This window comes from Glandiceps talaboti, chromosome 18 (genome assembly GCF_964340395.1).
Source record: "Glandiceps talaboti chromosome 18, keGlaTala1.1, whole genome shotgun sequence".
NCBI lineage: Eukaryota > Metazoa > Hemichordata > Enteropneusta > Spengelidae > Glandiceps > Glandiceps talaboti.
In genome coordinates, this window is record NC_135566.1 from 3,359,219 (window position 1) to 3,383,187 (window position 23,969).

General features: G+C 35.8%; 1 protein-coding gene across 1 annotated transcript in view; it reads left to right on the forward strand.

Annotated features, from left to right (window-relative positions):
* The window catches only part of LOC144448768 (bridge-like lipid transfer protein family member 2), a 57,496-nt gene that overhangs the window by 22,395 nt on the left and 11,132 nt on the right, over positions 1–23,969 (forward strand). The window contains exons 36-55 of the mRNA XM_078139046.1: positions 297–388; positions 786–948; positions 1,195–1,337; positions 1,713–1,803; positions 2,120–2,221; positions 3,143–3,229; positions 3,569–3,703; positions 4,185–4,260; positions 4,645–4,811; positions 6,031–6,327; positions 6,946–7,107; positions 7,551–7,648; positions 8,172–8,255; positions 8,614–8,706; positions 9,188–9,240; positions 9,979–10,093; positions 14,881–14,977; positions 20,937–21,024; positions 21,776–21,934; positions 23,649–23,701. Coding sequence (XP_077995172.1) covers positions 297–388; positions 786–948; positions 1,195–1,337; positions 1,713–1,803; positions 2,120–2,221; positions 3,143–3,229; positions 3,569–3,703; positions 4,185–4,260; positions 4,645–4,811; positions 6,031–6,327; positions 6,946–7,107; positions 7,551–7,648; positions 8,172–8,255; positions 8,614–8,706; positions 9,188–9,240; positions 9,979–10,093; positions 14,881–14,977; positions 20,937–21,024; positions 21,776–21,934; positions 23,649–23,701 — 2,355 coding nt within the window. The remainder of the gene's footprint in view (positions 1–296; positions 389–785; positions 949–1,194; positions 1,338–1,712; positions 1,804–2,119; positions 2,222–3,142; positions 3,230–3,568; positions 3,704–4,184; positions 4,261–4,644; positions 4,812–6,030; positions 6,328–6,945; positions 7,108–7,550; positions 7,649–8,171; positions 8,256–8,613; positions 8,707–9,187; positions 9,241–9,978; positions 10,094–14,880; positions 14,978–20,936; positions 21,025–21,775; positions 21,935–23,648; positions 23,702–23,969) is intronic.

The following is a 23,969-nucleotide window of genomic DNA, read 5'->3' on the forward strand; positions in this document are numbered from 1 at the left end:
GCAGGCATGAATGTACAGTTACACTGTCTATTGTTCTCCCAGCTTATAAGGTCATAGAGTGGACAAGTTTTGACTTGGTAGTAGCAGTGGTAGAGTGTTGTAATTGTAACTTTGAAACTTGTCAGAATTTATCTGAGAATGGTGAATCTTTTTTCAAGAACAACTTTACAATGTTTGATGGATCAATAGAGCTTTTATATAGGTGTCTTGTAACTATGGTCATGATTCTGTGTACTCACATTGACTATTACTCTGTAGATGTTTACTAAATCCACTATTTTCCTTCCTTGTCTTAGTCCATTCTGGTGGAAGTCACCCGACCAACCAGGAGAGGAAAGTACTTTAAAACAACCAAACCCAGGAAAATATTACTTGGGAGACATTACAGGTAAAGTTAGATGACTGAATATGTGGAAATCTACCATAACAGATGTTTGTGGATATCATTCCTTTTACTACCCCAACAATAATGTTATTGAAAATTAAGTTAAGGATGTTACTTGTATTATTTTCATCACAAAGTCTATATGAGTGTCAACAGTATCCACATGACAGTTAAAAGAATCCACATGGTGGTTAAGATAATCCACATGGTGGTCAAATGTGCCCACATGATAGTCAATATTATCCACATGATATCAAGATAAACCACATGATGGTCAAAAGTGTCCACATAAAGATAGTGTGTCCACATGAGTTTTCAACCAACAGTACTTGAATGTGCATTAATTGACAATTCTCCAGACCCCCAACTTACATAATTATTTCTATGTCTGTATCTATAGGTTTTGTGAGTTCAATGCTAAGTGGCCCAGTTTTAGGGTGAGTTACTGGGCCTCATTTGCCAAACAGAATGGTGTAGAATTCAATCTAGGCCCAGGTACATTTAGGGTGAGATGTAGAAGAACTCTGACTCCGTTCAATGATGGACTGAAAAGAAGAGCCCAGGTAAGTGACACAGTGTTCAAGTTGTTGTATCTGAGTCATATAGGCATGTAATTAGTAAAGAAATTTTGAAGATTGCATTTACCAACACAGCAAGTGTATCTTCCATTATCGTACAGTTACACATGGATCTCTGGCATTTGAATTAGTTTATATTACAGTATTTGAACAGACCAGGTGGACTATTGTCCAAAGTGCCACTGATGGTAGCATGGATCTCTAACTTTTCAAACATTTATGTTTTAACAGGCCAGTTGGACAATTGTACAATGTGCCAGTGATATTGGTAAAAGTCAAGTGTATCTGTGTACCATGAAACAACAACATTTGAATGACCAAGTCACTTTAATGAGGAGACCCATCGACAAACATGATTTTATAAGTGTTCTAAGGTTAGTACTTTGACAAAACCCTGTGATATGCTAGTGTAAGCGTTGCGTACTCGGGGCATTTGCACAAGTACTTGCAGTGTCCTCTGTGGCTGTACGCTCATGAAAGTGCAGCAGAAAACACTGCAAGCATGGGTGCAAATACCCATGAGTACCCACACTGGAACTCATGTGGAATAGGGTTCTGTTATTGTTACATATGTATATCTGAAACAGCAAATTTCCACCAGCACTATAAGGACCAAAGCTTGAATACACAGATTAGAAGACAGGTGGCCAACCTATTCTACATCATGACTCAACAATTTGATTTGAGTTGCAAATTGCTTGATACAGCAGAGTTTATGTGAAAGCGTCCCATTCTGTTATTGCCTGTAGATTGGTGTATTGTAGACAACAAGTTGATCAGAAGGAGAGCGTCAATGAAGAGATCCTGATGTCGGAATCCGAACAGTTGGACTCGGAGAAGGTAGAAATATGAATATGTAACATTTAACAGTAAAGGGGAATGAAACTCCAGGAAATGAAATCAGTTTCATGAACTACAAGTTCTTGAGAGTCATTTATTACATAATTTTACATCACGTAGGATTTCAGAAAAACATCAAACTGAACTTGTGCTTTTATAGGGTGTCTTTGTTGTGAGACATTGCATCATGGGAGTCAACAGAAATAATATATTGAAGTTGCACAATGAATATTCATGAGAGATGTTTTACAGTGAAGGGAATTAGGCACTTAGGAGTCATGAAAATTTCTTATTTTGTGATCGCCTATTTTTTCAGGATTTTGTACATAAACTGGTTGTTCATGATCTGAGGGGAGTGTGGACCACAAATAACAGAGAAGTAGCATTCAGTTTGTATGATCAATATAGTAAAGTACAGGTGAGTAGTGAGATGAACAATGTAAAGAGCGCCCTCTGTGGAACAATTATGTATGGTTTTGAGTTGGTGAAGGACACCCTGTCTGTTACAATATTAAGCATGATTTTCAGTAAAGGATGCCAACTGTTATAATATTTAGTATGAGCTAAGTCAGATGAAGGGTTCCCTTTTCTGTTGGAATGTTTGACAGAATTTTGAGTCAGTTGTTCAAGGACTGTTGACAGTCATTCGTGCCTTTTTCGCTATGTTTTATCTAAAACTAAAGTCGTTGCCTCACTCCGATCCAGAGCAATACTACTATAACCGTGTACTGATAGCGAGGGTCATAGGTCCGAGGACAGTCTAGGTTACATCAGAATGTGAGTTATGTGATATTGTTTCATGCTCCATTTGTAATAGATAATATCAGTGCATGATGTGAATAACGTTACATCAAACTACTTGAAAAAAGCCCACTGATGTGCGAAACAAGTCGAAGAATCAAGAAATATTTGTACTCATTTACTGGTGATAAACAGGACTCACTGAAACAGCAGGTTGTCAGGACTCAAGTTGATAATACTGAGTCTGTACTAAACAGCTGTTAAGGATGAGCTGTGCCATAACAATGTCATGTAAATTATAATGCCAAGATGTCTGTACTCTGATGGAAATAAAAGATAAATAACAAATCAATAAAACTGATCAAATCAAGAATAGTATTTAGCTTTGAAATTCAAAATTGATTTGCCTGTATCAACATTTATAAATGATTAGTTTTGGGTGTGTTTCTTGTATTCTGGACATTTATGTCAAATATTAAACATACAAGGACACCTTTATAGCCACTTTAAAACTAAGGTATATGACTAGATAATATGTCATGTAGATAGTCTTTCCAGTGAGTCAATTGCTACTACATTCTTATTTGCTTCTGTTCAGCTATTGAAACACAACCTATCAACTGAGGCACTAAAAGGAGTCAAGATGGATGGAGGGGCAAGTGCGAGCACCCCCGGAGGACAAATGGTATGTCTCATACTGGTTCTTTTTGTATACTTCTATGATGACATTTTGTGAAAATTTTGATTTTGAGAAATCAAAATATGTTTTGAGAATGACTGTTCATGCACGCTGGGTTCATACTACAGAGTCAAACTATTTCTTGGGATTTTCACCTCCAAAGAAACTTTTTGAAATTTTCATTACTGGTACTAAAAAAAATGTTGTGTTTTGCCGTGATTCTGCCCAACCTGTATTATGAATTTAAAGAAAGATATTGTAACCATAGTTACAGTGTGGAGTATTTCTTTCTATCAATCTAGTAATCACTTCAGTTTTGTAACCTCTGTGTCTTTGTTATTCCAGCCTCGTACTACCAGGAGTTCCTCTATAACCCCAAGTCCTAGCAGTAGACTTGAATCAAGTCATGGTGATAGAATGCTACAACAACTACTATCTGAAGCTGCTACAAAGTTTGTGGCTTTCTCAGACTCGGAGGAGGTATGTATAATGTGTACCTTCACCACAGTCAGATGTAATCAAATAATCTCAGCTCTGAGCACCTTAATACACCAATAACACGCCCAGTAATGTACAGTTCAGGTGAACCCAAATAATCTCATCTCTGGGCACCTTGAGTACACCATACACAGACTACACCAGAACATAACCAGCCCTGTACATTTCAGCCAGAACACACTGAGCACTGTACACCTGTACAGTACATCAAAAGTAATCTCAGTTCTTGACATGTCATGTATACCCCTAACTCATGCTACAAAGTGATCAAGACAACGACTAACCAATACAAAAAAAATACCCAAATTCATGCAGCATACTCAGACAGCTCCAAATTTATACAAAAATATTAGACAACCCATCACTTAAAAAGATATTTAGAATAAGTCTTACATTTGTAACTAGTGTAACAAACTGATCTATTCCCTGATTGTTATTATTATTTTGTTATTACTACATGTAGTCTGCTGGAAGTGGAGAACAGTTGTATGGTGTAGCAGCTTGTACTACAGATGACATCATATTACAGAATTGGAGAAGTAAGTCATCTTTAGTTCTGTTTATACTGATATAAGAGACCCCTTCCAAGTCTTACAGACCACTGGTGTTTACATTCATATCTTGGGCATTGCTGTTTGAAAGAAGTCAATGAGATCAAACAGCAATGCTAGTCACTAAACACAGATGAGGGGAGAGAAATAGAGGTAGTATACAATACCCTCCTATGGTCATATGACAAGTCATTGAATTGTTTACAATAAAAACTAAAGAAGACTGAGTGATGTAACTGAAATATACCAGGTTAAATTTTATATGCTTTGAGTTCAGAATTATTAAATACAAAATATTTGATGATCGTACTGTACTCATTTTGGAAGAAAATTTCCCATCAGTTGAATTTTTTTTGTCATCTTGATTTACAGTTGAGTTTGTCAACAGTCAAGTAATGTTGAAGGGTTGCGAAACATCAGGGTACATCATAGTAAGTGCACCCAGAGCACAGGTACTACAAAGCCAGCACCAGCCAGCATGGAGAAGTGGTAAACTGACCAGTAAGACTACATGGAAAGGAATGTTAGACAGTATGCAGGTGAGTTTACAATATATTGGAAGTAATGATTCATACAAACAGCCCTTGTAGTATGTACACATAGATTACTGTAAAACATCGTACTGTACCCAGAATGCAATGGGGAAATCTTTTAACCTGAGTACTCAGGTCTTGTTAGGGATGTGAAGTCACATTTTTTACACAAGTGTGACTTCAAAATATTGTCCCAGATAGTTGATAAAGTGTATTGGTCTATGTCTCTGTTTAGAGATGGTTTTATTGTTCTGATGTACAACAGCTTCTTTGATTCCTTTAACAAACCAGTCCAGTTAACAGCAATTTAAAAAAAATATGCTTGTTGCACAGTAAAATGGCCACTTCTATGAAAGTTGATAAATATTTGTAAAGAGGTTGTTTTTTTGCAAGCCTCGTGTTTTGTTTGCTATTATGAGAAACCCTCATTAGTGGTGTCAATTATAGCTATTGTCAGCTAAGCCCTAAGAGTATACATTAAATGCTAACAGTGGAGGAGAAACGTCCACTATCTGTGAATAATCATTTTCTGTGACATTACAGATGGTTTGACATGGCAATTAACACCTAATATCCCAATATATACTCATGGGATCAGCTGATAACAGCTGTAATTGATAGCACTGCACTCGTAAGCTCTGAAAACCAAGGTTGGGAAGAAAATAATTTCTATGTATGAGATGACATTTATCATCTTTGTTTATGATACATAAAGTAACACTCAGAGATACATACGTACAAATGTGCACATAAAGATTCCCTATGCCCACTTTGATAGTGAGTGCCAAATCTTGTCACAAAACACTGATCCAAAATGTAGCGCATATTGCCTAGGTTATTTCAAAACATTCATTTTGATATAATTAAAGAAAGATTAACTAACTAACTAACTACCTACGTACCTAGCCACCTACCTATCCACTTACCCTGGTAGCTGACTACCTATCTGGCTCGATAACTACCTACCTATCTATATACCTATCCATCTACCTATCTACTTACCCAGCTAGCTAGCTATACCTACCTGGCTCGATTACTACCTACGTACCTACCAATCTACCTACCTCCCTACCTTCCCACCCACCCATCCACCCACCAGCCCATCTATATATATTGATACAGAGTTCCAAAATGTTTTATTATCAAAACCATGCATCTCTCTCAAAATCTTACAGTATAAACCCTAAAACTTCATAATCAAACGATTACATCTTGTACTCTCCAGTACTTTGCCACAGTGGATCAAGGGCTTTCAGAAACACACAAGATTCCATGGTTATCAGTCTCAAACATCGAAGAACGGAGTGTGACATCTTGTGGTAATGTTGCTGACATGGTTGGCAGCGGACAGTCTGCTGGTGGTGTTGTCAGTAATACTGTTGGTGCTTCATCAGTTGCTGATAAACAGAGTACGGTACAACTACAAAGAATGATATCAAGGTGTAGTTGTCAGTTCTTCTATGCAAGCTATGGTGCTGACATAGATCCTGAACTAGCTACTCATATTGAACCTCCAGATCGGGTAAGATTACTCAATATTATTCTCTTATACTTTCCGCTGTCCAGCTGAGAAAATATACATTCAAGTGACATACAAACCTTGTCACTATGATTCAAAGACAGGTTGCAAACTTAGTGTGTGTAAGTTGCCAGTTTGAGACTCACTGCTCCCATTTGTTTTCTGTGAAAGTCCTTAACAGTGTACCCTCTAGTAGTAGCCAATTTTTGTTGTCGTGGGTCAGTACGATAAAATTGGCATTTCTTGTGAGTCACCACATAGTAAGAGATAGGGGAACATCAAATTTTGGTGCGTCACTAGAAATTGTGTGAGTCAGTGGCATGTCAAATTGGCTTAGAGGGCACACTGGTCCTTAGGCAAGATTTGAACCATGATTGTGCCCTAGTCACCCAGATATATAATTTGAGAACCTGGTAGGATAGAGGTTGCAATGTGAATATTTAATCATATACTCTTGTAGAAGCTGCAATGGATTGTATATTCCCCAGAGAGTTAAGGAAGTCAAAAAGGGGCCATTTTGCCTCCTCTACAGGTCTGTGTCGGGGATAAAAAGCACCTTGAGAGCACAGTGTGGGAAAGTATTATTAATGTTATGTATAACTGATTTTGATTGGTTAACAGAATTCAGAGAAAGATGCCGATCTGCTTCTACACAAAGAAGAAGCTGTGGATTCATTTACACTACTACATCATGATTTGAATGTATCTACCAACTCATCACAATATGCCATGATCCTGGATATCGTCAATAATTTATTACTTTATGTTGAACCTAAGAGAAAGGTACAGTGATTGGTTCATTTTATGTAAACTATATGAAACAGTTACAATGATTGGTTCATTTGATATAAATTATAAGAGAAGGGGACGGATGGGTTCATTTATTAATTCTATATTGAACAAAAGCAAAAGGTACTGTCAGTGTGATTGGTTAATTCAAAATATAACACAGTGTACAGAAATCATGCAAAAGGTACAGTGATTGGTTCATTTTATGTACAGTTGTAGAGTATAAGAAACAGTTGCAGTGATTGGTTCATTTTATATAGAATGTGAGAGACAGTTGCAGTGATTGGTTCATTCATGTAGAATCTAAAAGAAAGGTGACTGTGATTGGTTCATTATATAATTTAATGCTCTAAAAGCATAACCCAACAGAAAGATGATAATGAATAAAATTTGAGAATTGTTAACACCTGTCCATGATGAATTAATTGCACCAACAGGAAGCCAGTGAAAGACTTCAAAGAATGAAATTTCAATTACAACTGACAAGTATAGAAGATGAACGAAGTCCTTTGTTACAGATACAGAATGCCGTCAGGTAATTAGATATTTACATTCTTGCCTGTAATTAAAGGGAATACTACGGCAGGAAATGAAGAGGGGAACACCACTCAAGGAAATAGAGACATTCCTGTATGTATAATAACAAACTTCTACCCCTTTTCTACATCTTACATATTGTCAAGTTGGACTATTACTTTGTACGATGTCTAATTAATGGTATTTTAATAATTTTTCAACAAATACTGTAAACTTACATACATTCGCTAGTTTTCAGCTAGTTCTCAAAGACTAATTTTTACTAATTACCAGACTGGTATACATTATGTCTATGTACAAAAAGGTATTTTAATTTTCCATTTGTATTTTCCAGTGAAATAAGTAAAAATAAGTCTTTCGGGAAAATTTCCAGGTTTATAGTATACTGATGGTTGTCTGATCAAAAATATAATACCCCAGTTACAGCTAGTGAAGTTCAGGTTCAGTGTGACAAATGAACCAAGTTTCGCATCATATACATGCACTGTAAACGTTTTGTGTTGTTATCTATTAAATCACAGATCGCTGTTATCAAACTTGAGAAGATTAGAGAAAGAATTATACCTTGTCAATAAGGAGCTTGATGACGAGCCTGAAGACCAAGAGTAAGGAATATCCACATATTATTTCACAAAAATTGTCTCTATTCAGCCTTTCTATTTCCTTATATGAGGTATCTTCTTGTGACAATTCTTTGAAAAATGGCTGCAAACGTTCAGGACCCAAAACACTGAGTGAACATATCAGAACATCTCCTCTTTACATGGTGATATATATGTTGATAGGATATTTCTATATATCTCAAACATTTTATTGTTCTTATACCCATGACACAGCAAACAGTCACGACCCCCTTCTGAAAGTATATGTAGTACTTAAAATTGTCACGCAATTTGTGTAAAAACATTGTATTACAACATAAATACCATTGACATGCTCTTCAATTTCAACTCTTTCTTCCAGTCTACTACAGGAAAGCATTGATTTAGAACAGCAACTCAATGACTGTAAGGAGAATTTAATTAATGCCAGTGAAGATCTGAAAATTATGGTCAGGTATGTTGTAATTCCAATATATGCATATTAATGAGTTAAATTTCCATATTGCCTAAGAAGTCACTGTAAAGAGTATTAATTTATGCCAGTAATAAATCTTTAATACAGTCCTCAGTTGTGCATTTTCAATCTTTGAAAGTTTATAAGTTTAATTTGCATATTGAACAATGATGATTCTGAGTGGTGCTTTTTCAATTCTTTGAATACTTATGAGTTAATTTGCATATTGAACAATAATGATTCTTAGTGCTTTTTCGATTCTTTGAATACTTATGAGTTAATTTGCATATTGAACAATAATGATTCTTGGTGCTTTTTCAATTCTTTGAATACTTATGAGTTAATTTGCATATTGAATATTCATGTTCCTTAGTGGTGTATTTTCAATTTCTTTGAATACTTATGAGTTAATTTGCATATTGAATATTCATGTTCCTTAGTTGTGTGTTTTTAATTCATATCATTTAAATCTTATTTTCAGTTGTTTTAAAGAGAGCCAACTCCAAAAGAAGATCCAATTGCAACCCAGAGAAGGTAGGTAGAAGATTATTTGTAGATGAGTATTAGATTAATTTCAAAAACAGTTGTCAGGCTGGTAGAAAAAGTTGGTCTTTTATGAAAGGATGATCCTATTTCATCTGTATGACTCCACCCGACTGACCATGATTCAAACATTGGATTTTAAAGACAAGAATTTTCAAGTTGTATGTAACCATGATAATGAATTATATAGGTGTGAGCATACTATCTAAGCCCTTAGACTGATCAGGTAGAGCTATTTTCTTTATGTAACTGACGTAAGAATGTATGAGTGAAATTATTCTTGTACAAAATTCCCAGCAATTACTTGATATTTTCACTGCAGTGCAATTCCGAAAACATTTCCGAAATTTTTGGTAGTGCACTGCAGTGAAAATACCAAGTAATCTCTGGTACATATGTAATAATGAGAATTATGTTCAGGTAGAACTGATGACCAATTTCTCTGAAAATTAAAACTCTAACAATCTCTCAAGGCTATACATAGCCATGTGAATTCTTTTATTTTCCCATAGAGTTAAAGTATTACAATATTTTGCAACCATATTGGATTCAAAAATGACTAAAACTTGTATGATGACCCTGGTTGTTTTTCTTGATTTTAACTGAGAATGGTTGGCAGTTTTATTTCAGAGGAGTATTCTTGTTTATGTTAAATTTGAAAAAAAAATGAATATTACTAAAATATGATGGGAAAATATTTCTGATTGTAAACTGTAATACTGTGTACAGATGGTAGCAGTAGTGTGGTAAGGAGAGCTGAAGTGTGTTTTGCTAGTGCTAGATGGAAACTAACAGAAGCAGATGGACAGCTTGGCATAGCAGACTTAGAACTTAGGCAGTTCAAGTAAGTACAGTGATTTTGATTTACCATGTAGGGTAGAGTATGCGCTGAAAAGAATTGGGGTCTGGGATTGAATTATGTGCCTTTAACACTAGTGGCATGTTTTATCAATAGGAGAAGGCACATCCTGGTACCAATCCCTCGACAGATTTCTTTAAGTCTCATAATGTTCAAATGTTTATCAGTGAAGTAACACATAATTTACTGCATAACTCAAAAAACGTTGAGACTCCGTTCAAGTGTCTACCCCCAATTTACCAGGTGTAAATTTTCTTTTAAGACTGGCCTATTCAGTTATCAAAATCCAGCCATTTCCTTCATGTTACAGAATACTTTGTAGTACATGTATCTGTTTGTTGACATGCACCTAGTTCTTTTAAAATCATGTTAACATTCAGTCACGTAGGAGTAATGAGGGGGTGTGTCTGCTATCACGATAGTTTGTAGCATGATGATACTTGCAAAAGTAAGTGTGAAAATGTATTGATTGAGGAAATCTTGTGGGTTGATAGTACTTAGTGTGATGGTTGATGTTGAAAGGGTTAATCAAGGTATGCACTTCAAGTCCACACTCACCTGTAGTTCCATAATCAACATTGCTTCATTAGGGTCAATAAATTCAGGCCATAATACTACCAAACCAGCGTGATTATAGCGTTTCAATTTCAATTCAACTGGGCTGATGTTTTTTTTGATCAGACAACCATAAATATATAACTGAACATTGTTAAAAATTCCAATAACTAGACATTGTACATGTCTATTAGAGGTCTGTTTTATCTAGAAGTAGTATAGCAATAAGTTGAAATTGTGATTTTTGGGTTTGGACCCAAAAATGAATCTGATAAGATATATTGCACCACACAATGTTTACAGCTACACAACTGTGTTTACCCATAGATAATTCAATACTGTGCAGGGTGTGGGATATTACAATTACGTCATTATATCTTACAAAAGAGTTTCAAAAAACATTCCAATCGTTCAGCACTGAATCCTGTTTGCTTCTATAGTAACAACAGTTTGCCAGTGGCGGCCTCCGAAATAGTCTTCAACAAGAGGTGACTTGTCAGTCGCCACAAACATATTATTTTTCATTCATTGAAAAACTTTATACCATTGATAATAAAAAAAAATATGGTCTTCAGTGATACACGTACAAAAAGAATGTTTAAGAATTGTCATTAGACTTGATCAAGTCTCTGAGGTTTTTTCCTGCTTTATTTAAATTTTAGAAACACAACTACAACTTAAAAATTGAAGGTTTGCCGAAAGATTGTGCGTATAACACACATTTTATGTTCTCAAGAACACATTAGATAGATAAGAAACAGGCTTCCCACAGACCACTCATTACAAATACAAACAATACCACACCCCTGCCAACAAGCAGGTACTGTATGCGTACACACATGATTTTTTTCAAACTTGGTACAGGGGTAACATACAATGGCATACATATGCATGTCAATTTGTTTCATGATACAATCCAATATGGCCGCCTAGCAGCCATTTTGTTTGCAAATTTTCCCTGTCTAAAGCCATAACTCAGACATGCTTGAGCAGATCTCATTCAAATTTGGCATTGGGACAGTGTACTATGACATACATGTGCATATTCATTTTCGTCATGATATGATCCAATATGGCTGCCTGCAGCCATTTTGTTTGCGAATTTTCCATGTTCAAAGCCATAACTCAGACATGCTTGAACAGATCTCATTCAAAGTTGTTATTAGGACAGTGTTCTGTGACATACATGTGCATATTCATTGTTGTCGTGATTGATCCAATATGGCTGCCTGGCAGCCATTTTGTTTGTGAATTTTCTATGTCCAAAGCCATAACTCAGACATGCCTGAAGAGATCTCATTTAAAGTTGGCATTAGGACAGTGTTTTATGACATGCATGTGCATATCCAATTTCGTCATGATATGATCCAATATGGCTGCCTGGCAGCCATTTTGTTTGCGAATTTTCGATGTCCAATGCCATAACTCAGACATGCTTGAACAGATCTCATTCAAAGTTGGCATTAGGACAGTGTTTTATGACATACTTGTGCATATCCATTTTCGTCATGATATGATCCAATATGGCTGCCTGGCAGCCATTTTGTTTGCGAATTTTCAATGTCCAACACCATAACTCAGACATGCTTGAACAGTTCCCCCCATACTCCACCCATCCTTTATTGTTGAATGTATTATTCCATCACGTCATCTTGAAGAGTAGGGATGTCCCATGTCCAACGAGGAGATACAACATGAGTAGGCATGCTCCTTGTCCAACGAGCAGACACAACATATCTAAGTCTGTTTGATTTAGGGTCACAAGTGTTGTTGCTCAATGATACAGTAGACAATTATTACGATAAATTGGTACCATAAAAGGCAATGAAATTATTACATAACACTGGTAATGGTAGCTTCTTTTCATAGTTTCATGGCTTGAAATAAGAATACTGCAAGACATTGTCTTGTATCTACATTGTTAGAAGAAAGTAAATCAACACATTTCTGTACAGACGGGGGATCAAAGTAAAATCTAGAAATGTATTTTGTCCTATAGTTATTGAAAAATGAACAGACTAATAAAAAATGATATTCATCTTTAACTTCATTTGAATTGCAAAATAAACATATTCAGCTGAATGTAATACCTTACGAAATCATGAAATTATCTCCATGAGGTTTTCTGGGATGTTGGATGCTACGAAATAATAACATTTTATAAGTACGTTGTTTTTTCACTGACAAAATACACCTCCCCAGAGTAATGAACCATACTAAATGCATTCGTTTCCTTTCCTTTAATACTGATCTTGATACCCTCCTTTGTGCATTTCAATAGCATTCATTCAGATTTTTGAAAGGGATATACACTCCTAATGAACTATTCATAAATTTTCCATTATCGCACTTTTAGAAACATGGTTGTGTGATAGTGTTGATTGCTCTTTCTTTGATTTGCCATCATACCAATTGAACACCTGTAATCGAGAGTATTCAAAGGGTGGTGATGTTGCTTTGTATGTGCATACGTCATTGCCACATTACCAAATTAATGATCTAAAGATTGCAAACTGTGAGTCACTGTAGAAACCGTTGTTGATAAGAAAGCAGTTGTAGTCGGCGTCATTTACAGAAAGCCAAACACTTCAATCAACAAATTTCTTGAGAGTTTTGAAATTTGTTTGAATTGCATTACATCTAAAAATAAGAATTGTGTTATTCTTGGTGATTTAAATTTTGATGTCAAGTCTAATTCAAATGTAACTAATTCTTACACGAGTTTTTAGCTATTCATTAACATTTCTTGCATGCTTTTGTTGTATTGCATTGCTTCCCACTTCATCTGTACTGTCCTTGTATTATAAGCACTTTTCATTATTGAGTTATGTGGATACGTACATGTGTATATATTGTTGTGTGTATGTTTAATATGCGATTGAGTACATTTGTTTTAATTTTGAACACTTTACATTATTGAGTTATATATATAGAAGTGTGTGTATGTGTGTGTCTGTGTATGTGTGTGTATGTGTGTGTGTTTGTTTGTGTGTGTATGTGTTTGTGTATGTGTGTGTATTTGCATGTGTGTGTGTGTGTGTGTGTGTGTGTGTGTGTGTGTGTGTGTGTGTGTGTGTGTGTGTGTGTGTGTGTGTGAATTTCAGAATTTTGACATTTGCAGAAATAAGAAGGAATGATTTGCTGGATTTGCTTTGACACAAGGCAACTCCTTCCCGAGTGGAATCTTATACATGTTTGTTTTCAGTAGCCATCAGTTTTCTTTCATGCATTCTGAAAGCATTTATTCACAAATGCATGAAAAACACCTCATCAGGTACTCTTGATTCTCCAGGACCCCCCCCCCCCCTCCCCTCCATTCACATTTGTCTTGTGAGTTTAATACATGTATAGACATGGCTATTAAGTGATAAAGCTAATGCATTGAGTCTGTAGTGCATTCACCCTGAGTTTGGGTCAATCACATAAAAATCCCTTATTACCAGTGCCACTGGGATTTGAACCCATGACTTCCCGAGTACTTGTTCTCAACATTAATCACTTTGTCACATGGAGCCGATAAATGATGTATTAGTAAGATAATAACACCAGTCATTACAACAAACATAATTAGTCTTCAACTATTATATCAGAAGTATGTTCAAAACAGACATGATATGGGAGATTTCATCTGAGGTTGCAAATGCTATTAAATGACATGGCAGGGTAATTGAGACCAAAGACCCTTCGTGGAGGGTCTTTGGTGAGACTGATCATAAGGTTTCATGTTGACATAGACACACTAAAGATATCTCACAAACATCCCTACAATGTATACTGTGTATTTTGGTAATGATAACAAAAAAATGAAATACAAATATAAAATACAGAGCAGACACTATTTAAGGGATGTTTGTGTGTTGTCTTTATGATGTCTATCGCAACATGAAATTGTTCTTTCCTGAAACCTAGTGATCAGGTTCACTGATCTTGATACATTATATTTGCAAGCTAAGATGAGATCTCCTGTGATATTTTTATAAAAATAAATACCTACTTAGTACTAAAATGTCTATAGTTAATCTTACCAATTTGTAAGATTAGTTTAATATTTGTACTAAAAGTTATAAACTATAGCCTCTTTATCGGAAACTCTGGCATAGGTAACATTCTTGTTCCTCATTCATTGTTCAGTGTAGGTCGTTGCCATGGACACACTTTGTCTCGTTGAAGTTAAAACATTAGAATAGTGATGACACATTGTATTGTCTATTCTTTAGATACAGCAAAGTTACTAAGAATGATGATTATGGTGAACATTTGATGGAACTTGGATGGATCTCAATGACAAATCTCCTACCAAATGCTATCTACCAGGTAACATATAGTTTTGTATTCTTACATATACAACAACTTTTGACCAACTGTATCTCTTAGTTTGTCTCAAGCTGTGCTACAACTACCTACTAGCAGCAAGTGTCTCTATTGATCACAGTGTAATCTTTCACTCCCTGATGATATTTAATTAGTGTACATTTCACCTGTAGAATTTTAATCTGGTATAATAAACAAAGTTACGGTGTTGTATTGTGTTCTACTTACTAAGGGGCGACGTCAAAAGATCGATGTTTACAAAAAAACTTAATTGCTTTAGTTTGGGGGTGGGGGGGTTTTGGCCAAATTAATTTCTCAACCGTCAAAAACGATTTAACGTCATACATGTACTTGGCAAATTTAGTACGATTTCAAGGCTGCTTTTACCTATAACACTGCGTACACTCGGTTCGATTTATCAGCGGTACGCTGTTCAGCTTTCAAATTTGCTGCAAAATAGGTATCTGGGAACGAGGTGGCTATCCAGAGTGTGCGTACGCACATGTCAGTTGGCGTCGCCTCGAGATACGAAAGGTTTGGGTTGTGAGGTACATTGGTGAGTACGTACACATTTCTGGTTCATATATGTTCTCCTCACACAATGGACATTTATAAATGCCCTTCGAACGACTTTCAGAAACTAACAAACAAGATTTGGGAGTTAAATATCAAAAAACAACAGGGCAAATCCCGGGCCGATGTACAGGAAAGCGCAACGAAGTTGTGGCATGCCAAATACAAAAATGACCGACGGTCATTAGCCGAGTTCATGTCCCAGGACGTCGAGTCAAAACAATCTATTTTGAAATATTTCTCAGTTAAACAAAAATCATCCGATCAAAGTGTTGCTGATGAGCCTACACCCAGTCATGAAAGGTCTCCCATTTCAAATGCCGCAGGACAAGGTACATGCCCAAAAGCTACGAATACCAGTGGTGTTCGTTTTGATCAATCACGACAGTATACGTTTAATACTGAGAGCAGACTACAATTGATTCGGAGTTTTCTTGCTGATTTAGAGCTCAATCCTTCAGATATTTTAACTATTGATGTTGTCAATGCCCCATCTTTCATCAGCCCTTTGTGGGATATTGCAGCGACATATTTTCTCTACATGGAGACGTTGACAGACTATTTACAACTGTACCCAAAACGAAAGACTGCAACAAAAATAACAGCAAATGAAAATGTCATCGACTCGGCCGTGTCTAATCTGAAAACACACTTTGCAAGAGTTTCCAAGCTTAGATTAAATGATATTTCGAAAGGTATACTTCAGACAGCTGTAGAAAAGGCTGCACTTTTGAAACAGATGGTTTTGTGTTTTGAACAGTTGAAAACTGTCATAGACGACCAGCTGTGCAGAATACGAGTACAAATCAGTCAAAAGAAAGCCTCACTCGACTCCCTACCAAATTACAGCCAGTTTCACCTACACTGTAGAAATGATGGTAGTCTATCATGGGAACAGGCTTTCAGTAATCTGATTCAAGAACAGACTGGAAAATTCCCAGGGCCCTTTTCCTTTAGTGACATAATTTCATGTGGAAAAGCTATCATGGAAACTAATGCACTCTCCATAGATCATCTCCTTCAGAGTGAACTTGGGAAATCTGGATGCACATATTTATTGAAGCGTTGTTTAAGCCAAAACCTAATGGAATGGTTACCAGTAATAATTGTTCAGAAGGGCTTTCGCATTGTTGTTGTCAACATTCATGAGCTGTACATAACATTAACAGATACTTTTTTTGAGGAATTGGTCAACTTAGATATTGATATTAAACCCAGTACATTTTGTCCAGAAAATTCAGTCTCCTCATCAACAGTCACAACTAAACCAGGGCCAAAACCCGGTACTGGTGGTAGACCACCAAAGCATGTTCAGTTTCCAACTGTTGTATCAGAAAGTGTCCAGTTTCTTAAACTCCATGGCTTTGCTGCCCACTGTAGGCGTCGAAATGATACTGCTACAAGTTTGGGTGTATCTGTTCCAGAACTCAGGAAGCATTTATTAAAAACAATTCCAGGGTTGAAAGATGCCAACATTAGTTTATCAACTGTGAAACGTCTCATGGTACCACCAAACAAATCACTCAGTAGTGCTAAATACTACAAGGGTCTAGTTGATGCACGTGTACCAGGCAAATCTAACAGTGCAACATGTGGAGAACACAAAGATTTGCATTTTCAGAGAGCCCAGATTGCAATGGCTAGTGAAATGGCAGGATTCTTTACTAGTGAATGTTTACAGTTTTCATGTGATGATAAAAATAAAGTTAATGTAGGCACATTGGCTGTCAGTAGGTACCATCAAATAAACAAATTGTTTCCAACAAATGACTCCCCCAACTACTATGATCATGATTTTCCATTCTCAAACAGCAAAATAATCCCTTCAGGATATCTTCTCATCAAACCAAAACAAAGACAAAAGAGGTCTAAACATAGCAGATCTTGGAGTTTAGAGCGGAGAAATAGGTGTGTTGAAAGTGATAGCACTACACATAGGTCGCAGTCTGCTCCTGCATGTCGCAGGGAAAGTACTACCAAAGGTTCTGACTACAATGTTGACAAATTGGGACGATTGCATGTTAGGAGGAACAGAAGTGGTCCTTTGTATGTATTCAATAGAGCTGCATGTTTTCACTCTTCTACTGCAATGACACACGCAAATGATCTTTATTTTATTTTGCAAGACCCATCTGTACTTGGAAATAAAAATGCAGTTGTTGATATAACTGATGGTGGACCTGACTGGTCTTCAAAGTCACAATATACTCTCATGTATCAAGGCCGACTATGGCGTGATCTTGGTCTAGATTACTTGGCTGTTATAAATCATGCTCCTGGGCACAGTGCTGAGAATCCGATTGAGCACAAATGGTCCCCTCTTTCTAAAATGCTGGTGTCTGTAACTCTCCCTAATACTTTACCCGGAGAAAGTAAACCTCCATGTCAGCAGAGTAATTTATCTGGGGCAGAAAAGAGTGAAAAAAATGCAGATGTGTTTGATAATGCCATTGCAATGTTGAATGACTTTTGGAGAAAGGATCACGATGGATTTCCCATAATACCAGTCCCTGTGCCTTGCAGGAAAACAAACACACCATACAATGATCATGATGATGTAGAAAAGCTTTTCAAAAAGGGCATCCGTGAAATCAGAGCAACACCAGTTCTTGAAAGTCTTCGACACGAGTATATATTTCTACTGAAACATTGTGTGAGGAGAACATATATGATAGAATTTGTTAAATGTAACAATCCAATGTGCAGTCACTGTTCCTTGAAACCTATCAAGGCTACAACTCTAATGAGTTATATAGAGAGTATGGGTAATAAGCTACCAACGCCAACTCTCAGTACCGTCCATAGTGGTCACTACATGACATTTCTTGAAGTGACCAATCATATCAAGCACCTAAAGCAACCAGCACAAGGTAAGTTGTAGTTATTCAGTTTTATTGCAGTTTTACAAGACATATTTGAATATTCATGTGTGTTCTTGATTTCCCCAGGCTTCTGAAATAAAAGTGAAGTTGACTAATTTAAATTGAAAAGAAGTAGTATACATGTATGTTAAAAATTGCCAGTAAACTTAGACAAAAAGTTTCATACAAATTTTAGCTTCAACAGAATGGTTTTAGATACTTGCTCATGTAATTAAAAAGCATATATTGGTATTAAGGAAAATGCCTGTATTTTATTTCCCACATGTCCATTGGGCATACCCTAGTATTCAAACTGTGCTGACAAACACTAAACATACATGGATGATATATCATTATGTGTCACAGTATATCTAATTTTATTTTATGTAATCACAAACCTTTTGGTACATGTCTAAGAAAAATGGTACTTTCAGAAATGTATGAATAACCATGAAAATATGAATTGTATTTCTTAATAGTATTTATAATTATAATTTGTTTGAATTTTATAGGACCCGATGTTGGTTGCCCATCTCTGTCTGAAGTGAAGCTGTGTCCACGAGGCTGTATGTATGTAATATCATCCAAAACTGATGGGGAAAGACATGAACAGCTGGTTCATTACACTGAGAGGCAAAATGAGCTTCAAACCAAGAGGAGAGAGAGGAAGAGAAATGCAAGTGAAACTAGTAGTTGTGACTGGGTGTGTAAATTCAGAGTGGCAGATGGAGTGCAGTGTCAGTTCAGGTAAGAAACCTTAACATCTTCAATTTTTTTAAAAAAAATAGAAATGTTTATTGAAGATATTTATATCTGTTGTACTAAAATGTAAACATGATGGTTTTCACTAAATATAAACATTTTTGTTTCTTCTAGCTGTAACACCTACTATGGACTTAGGAAGCATAAGCAAGAAAAACAACACCTCGAGAGAATACATACTAGGAAAACAACCTCATCTGTCAGTACAAATAATGGACGTGGCAAGTGAAACCAGACATACCAGTAATCAATACCAGTGACTTGATGTGTACATTCAGTGTTGTTGTCAGGTTCTGTTGGTGTTCAATAAAAGTATTTTTCTGAGTTAAAATGGTTTTCTGTTTTTATTTATAATTCAGTAGTATATCCGTACGTTGTTTGAAAGTGGAAATACACAGTATGAGTCTGAAACAATTTTCAATTTTAGGTCAGTTAAGTTAGATGGGGGGGTGGGGGGGTCTGGGACCTAACTTAAGCAATTAAGTTAGATATATTATATTGAACTTTTGATGTTGCCCCTAATTGAACATCAAATGTTGGAGTTTATTGTTTATTGTCTGAGTGAAGTGAGTGAGTGTATGTGTGCCATATTATCTGTGTAGTGACTATCCAGCCTTGGTCTTATCAACATTTTTTTTACAATTAAATATCAGGGAGTGAAAGATTCCACTGTGATCAAGAGAAATTTTCTGCTTGTAGCTAGTTTTAGCACAGCTTGAGACAGGCTAAGAAGTACATTGTACAGTTGATAGAACATTGTTGTAAAGCATCATATTTATCTGAACTTTATACCAAGTGTGTGCATTCGAGTATAAAACAAACAAAAAACATTCATGGAGAAATTATACCCAGAGAAAGGAACAATAAAGTTAGCAATGTAAGGTACAGGACTTAATGTATTGTTTACTCCTCAGGGAGTTGAGGAAGTAAAGGGCCGTTGTGCCACTATAGATCTATGCCAGGGGTAATAATTTGTTGCGTCAGTGCAGAAAGGTTGTATCTGCTATGCAATTGTATACACAGATACGACCTTACTGCACTGATGTGATGAATTGTAAAGCACTTTGAGCACAGAGTGGGAAGTGCTATATAAAAACCAACATTATTAATATTAATGTATTATTAAATTGTTCATGCCCCTTGCTTTATCTGGATGTATATAGATCTTTACACCTATGCCTTGTACAGTGTACTGCCCATTTCATGTTAGTATTCACTGGCTCTGTTTGATTGAACACTTTATACACTTGCTACAACCATGCAGAAACCAATAAGAAACTAGACATTCTACTCTTTAAAGATAGCAGGATCACAATTTCTTTGTCTGAAATCAACCATTTGAACATACTGTAACTAGACACAGATGCACAGACACGTTTGTTTTGATGTCTGCTTTTGATGTCTCCATGGTGGTATGTTAGATCATTTCATTTTGACAAAATGTCACAAAAAAATGTATTCATTCAATCTTAAAGTGTTGCATGTACAGTTTCTTACTGTTTTCTGCATGGTTGTATCAAGTAGAGTCGGTGAACACTAACATCAAATGGGTGGTATATCAATTTAAGATTGTTCTTCCCTGAACTCATTAATATTAGACGTCTTGCCATAAAAATTGTCCACACTACTTCCTTTCACTCTTAAAACTAGGGAGGGAGTCTAGCCTATGCAATGTAGTAGTAGTAACTGTATTAAAACCAAAACAATATTATGCTGTAACATTTACCAGGTAAACATTACCATGTAATAAATAATCAATTTCATAGGATGTGTTGTCAGCTAAAGATGCAAGTGGTAAAGGACATCTCAGTCGACAGAAAGCATTGAGGGTGTTCTGTAAAAGTAAACCACCAGGTAAGTGCATGTATACAGTATTTCAGTATTTCAGTTAATGTTAATGCACACTTTGATGGGTTTTTTCATTGCCAAAAATTTGTGTTATAGTTAACGTTGTCTGTAGTCAATGGAAGGAACATCTATTTTTTGGCTCATTTGACTTGTAAATTTTGATATATTGTACATTTGTAGATAACGTTTAGAGTTTTTTGTAAGCCTAGAATTTCTGGCAGTTAAAGTTAAACATTGTGAGGTGAATGATTGTAGTCCCTGTAAAGATTATTATTTTATTTTTATGTATTTCTTGTAAGAAAACCACGCTACATGTGTGTCTCAGTGCATTGTACAGACTGAAGTGAATTGGAAAAGTAAAGAAAATAACAGCACACACAGAGAGACTGTGTATAAAACTGATCCATTAAAATAATTCACATTGTATAAAAACCGACAAGTTGAAATCAATCACTTCCAATAAAACCTACAAATTAAATTGAATTACTTGAAATGCTGTCTGAAAAGATGTGTCTTTAAACTACATTTAAAAATGTCAACAGTCTTTGAATAACTTATTTCAAATGGAAGCGAATTCCACACAGAGGGTGCATACACTGAAAAAGCACTCTAGCCATAAGATTGATTAAAATTACCATGTGGTTGGACTAAGAGAAGCTTTTCAGCAGAATGAAGATTTCGTATTGGAACATAAATGTTAATTAAATCTGATATTAAATCTGAAAATTTGATTAACATATCAATTCTTTATTTGTAGTTGGTGGAATATGTATCACGGAACATTTTGAAGTGAATGTAGTCCCAGTAAAGATTCAGTTAACATACCGATTCTTCAAGACCATGATGGGATTTTTCTTCCCTGGTAGAAATATTGATCAAGAATCTAATAATGATGACACTCACTCAATCAAGTCAGGTAAAAAATTAAATCCGTTCCCTTTTCTATTGTAGAGAAAGTGAATCCACAAATATTACACATTACTGTTTTCTTGTAAGTACTGCATGTACAGTCATGGCCTTGACCTTTAGGGCCAAAATTTCAATTACAACAAATCCATTTCATTCATTCACTCATCCTTCCATCCATCCATCCATCCATTCATTCATTCATCCATTCATTCATCCATCCGTCCATTCCTTCACTCATTCGTTCATTCATTCATTCATTCATTCATTCATCCATTCATCCATTCATATGTCCCACAGAAATGAAATATTGGGGTGGGGTGACTGTCTTGCTTTGTTATAAAGTCTAGCTACGTGTCGAGATATATACACCAAATGTAAACTGGAAACAGCTTGATTGTTATAGAGGGTGGGGAGGCTCTATTCATATGGAGGGGTATGTGTATTCTCATTATAGTGGAAGGCTGTGACTTCTACACAGACTTCTTACCTGTTGAAATATATTCCCAACTTAAACTGAATGGAAACAGCTTGATTCTTGGGTGTGTGTCACAGTGTGTGTGTGTGTGGGGGGGGGGGGTAGGTTATGTATTCATATGGGGCTGTCTTATAGGGGATAGGGGTAGGAGAGATTGTATCTTCTTATAGGGGAGGCTGTGTCTATTGCCTTTTGAAATGTACACCAAACATAAACATACAACGGCTTGGTTCTTATGTGGGGGAAGGGGTGGCTTCGTATTTTTATGTGGGGGGAGATTGTATCTTCTAATGGTGGGGGGGGGGGGGACTGTGTGTGCTACAAAGACATTTTTACCTGTTGAATTATATACCAAATTTAAAATGGAAACAGCTTGATTCTTACAGGGCAAGGGGAGGCTTTATCTTCTAATGAGGGGTCTTTGTCTCCTACAAAGACATTTTTACATGTTGAAATATAAAGCAACTCAAACTGAAAACAACTAATGCTGCTTGATCAGCTTAATTATCTATTTCTTGTTGATGATACAGTGAACACTGTGTTAATGTCCATTTGTACAATTTGTAAGCATGCCGGATGTTTAGGCTAATCTCCTGATAATCATACAATATAACATGCGTCAGCAAGTACAGTATCACAATGAATCAAAATAAGAAATCCAATTACCGGTAATATCTTTATTTTATTTTTTTAATTTGTAGTCTGTTGGGCTTTACACCATTGCCAATAATTCCCTTGGTGTGCAGGACATCCAATTATCAGGGTTTTTTCTTTCTGTACAGCTGATTTCATATCATAAATAGATAAAGAAGATAATGATGAAGTATTAAAAAAATAATAATGTAGTAATGTACCTTGGAAATGTAAGGCAAACTGTTAGTGCTACTTGGTTCAAGAAAATTCCAACCCATTCTTAGTTCAAGTCAAGAAAAAAATGGGTCACCATTCAGATTTCTGAAAAAGAGAGATCACAGTTATATCAAAATTTAGTATACCCACAAGAAATATACCAATTGTTGTATATTTTTAAAAACAAATTCAGAATCTGGAATAATGTAAGGTAGTTTCAATATGAAAAATAAATAACCACAAAGTTACAGACACTGCCCTATTGAAGAATGAACCTACAAGCTATTTTGTAGCTAGAGCAGGGTTATTATTACTATGGTTTATAAGTTTGAAGATTTTGAACCAAATCCGAAAATGGTTTTGATGTAAATCTCATATATTGGATGATTATTTTCAGGTCATTTTGGAATTGATGATGACTTAGAGTCTACAGGACATGGATTGCAAAGGGTAAGAATATGCTAATTACATTTTTTTACATGTCCATATATGGGCACATTATTATAGCCATATTTCAATAGCCAAAGATTTTGCACATGTCCATATATGGGCACATGACAGCCATATTCCAATAGCCAAAGATTTTTTACATGTGCATATATGCACACATGACTGTCATATATTTGAATTTTTTTTTTTTCAATTAGATTTTGTTTCCACATGTCCATATGTGGACGCTTGGCAGCCATGTTGATTTTTAATTAAAAATTTGCAATCT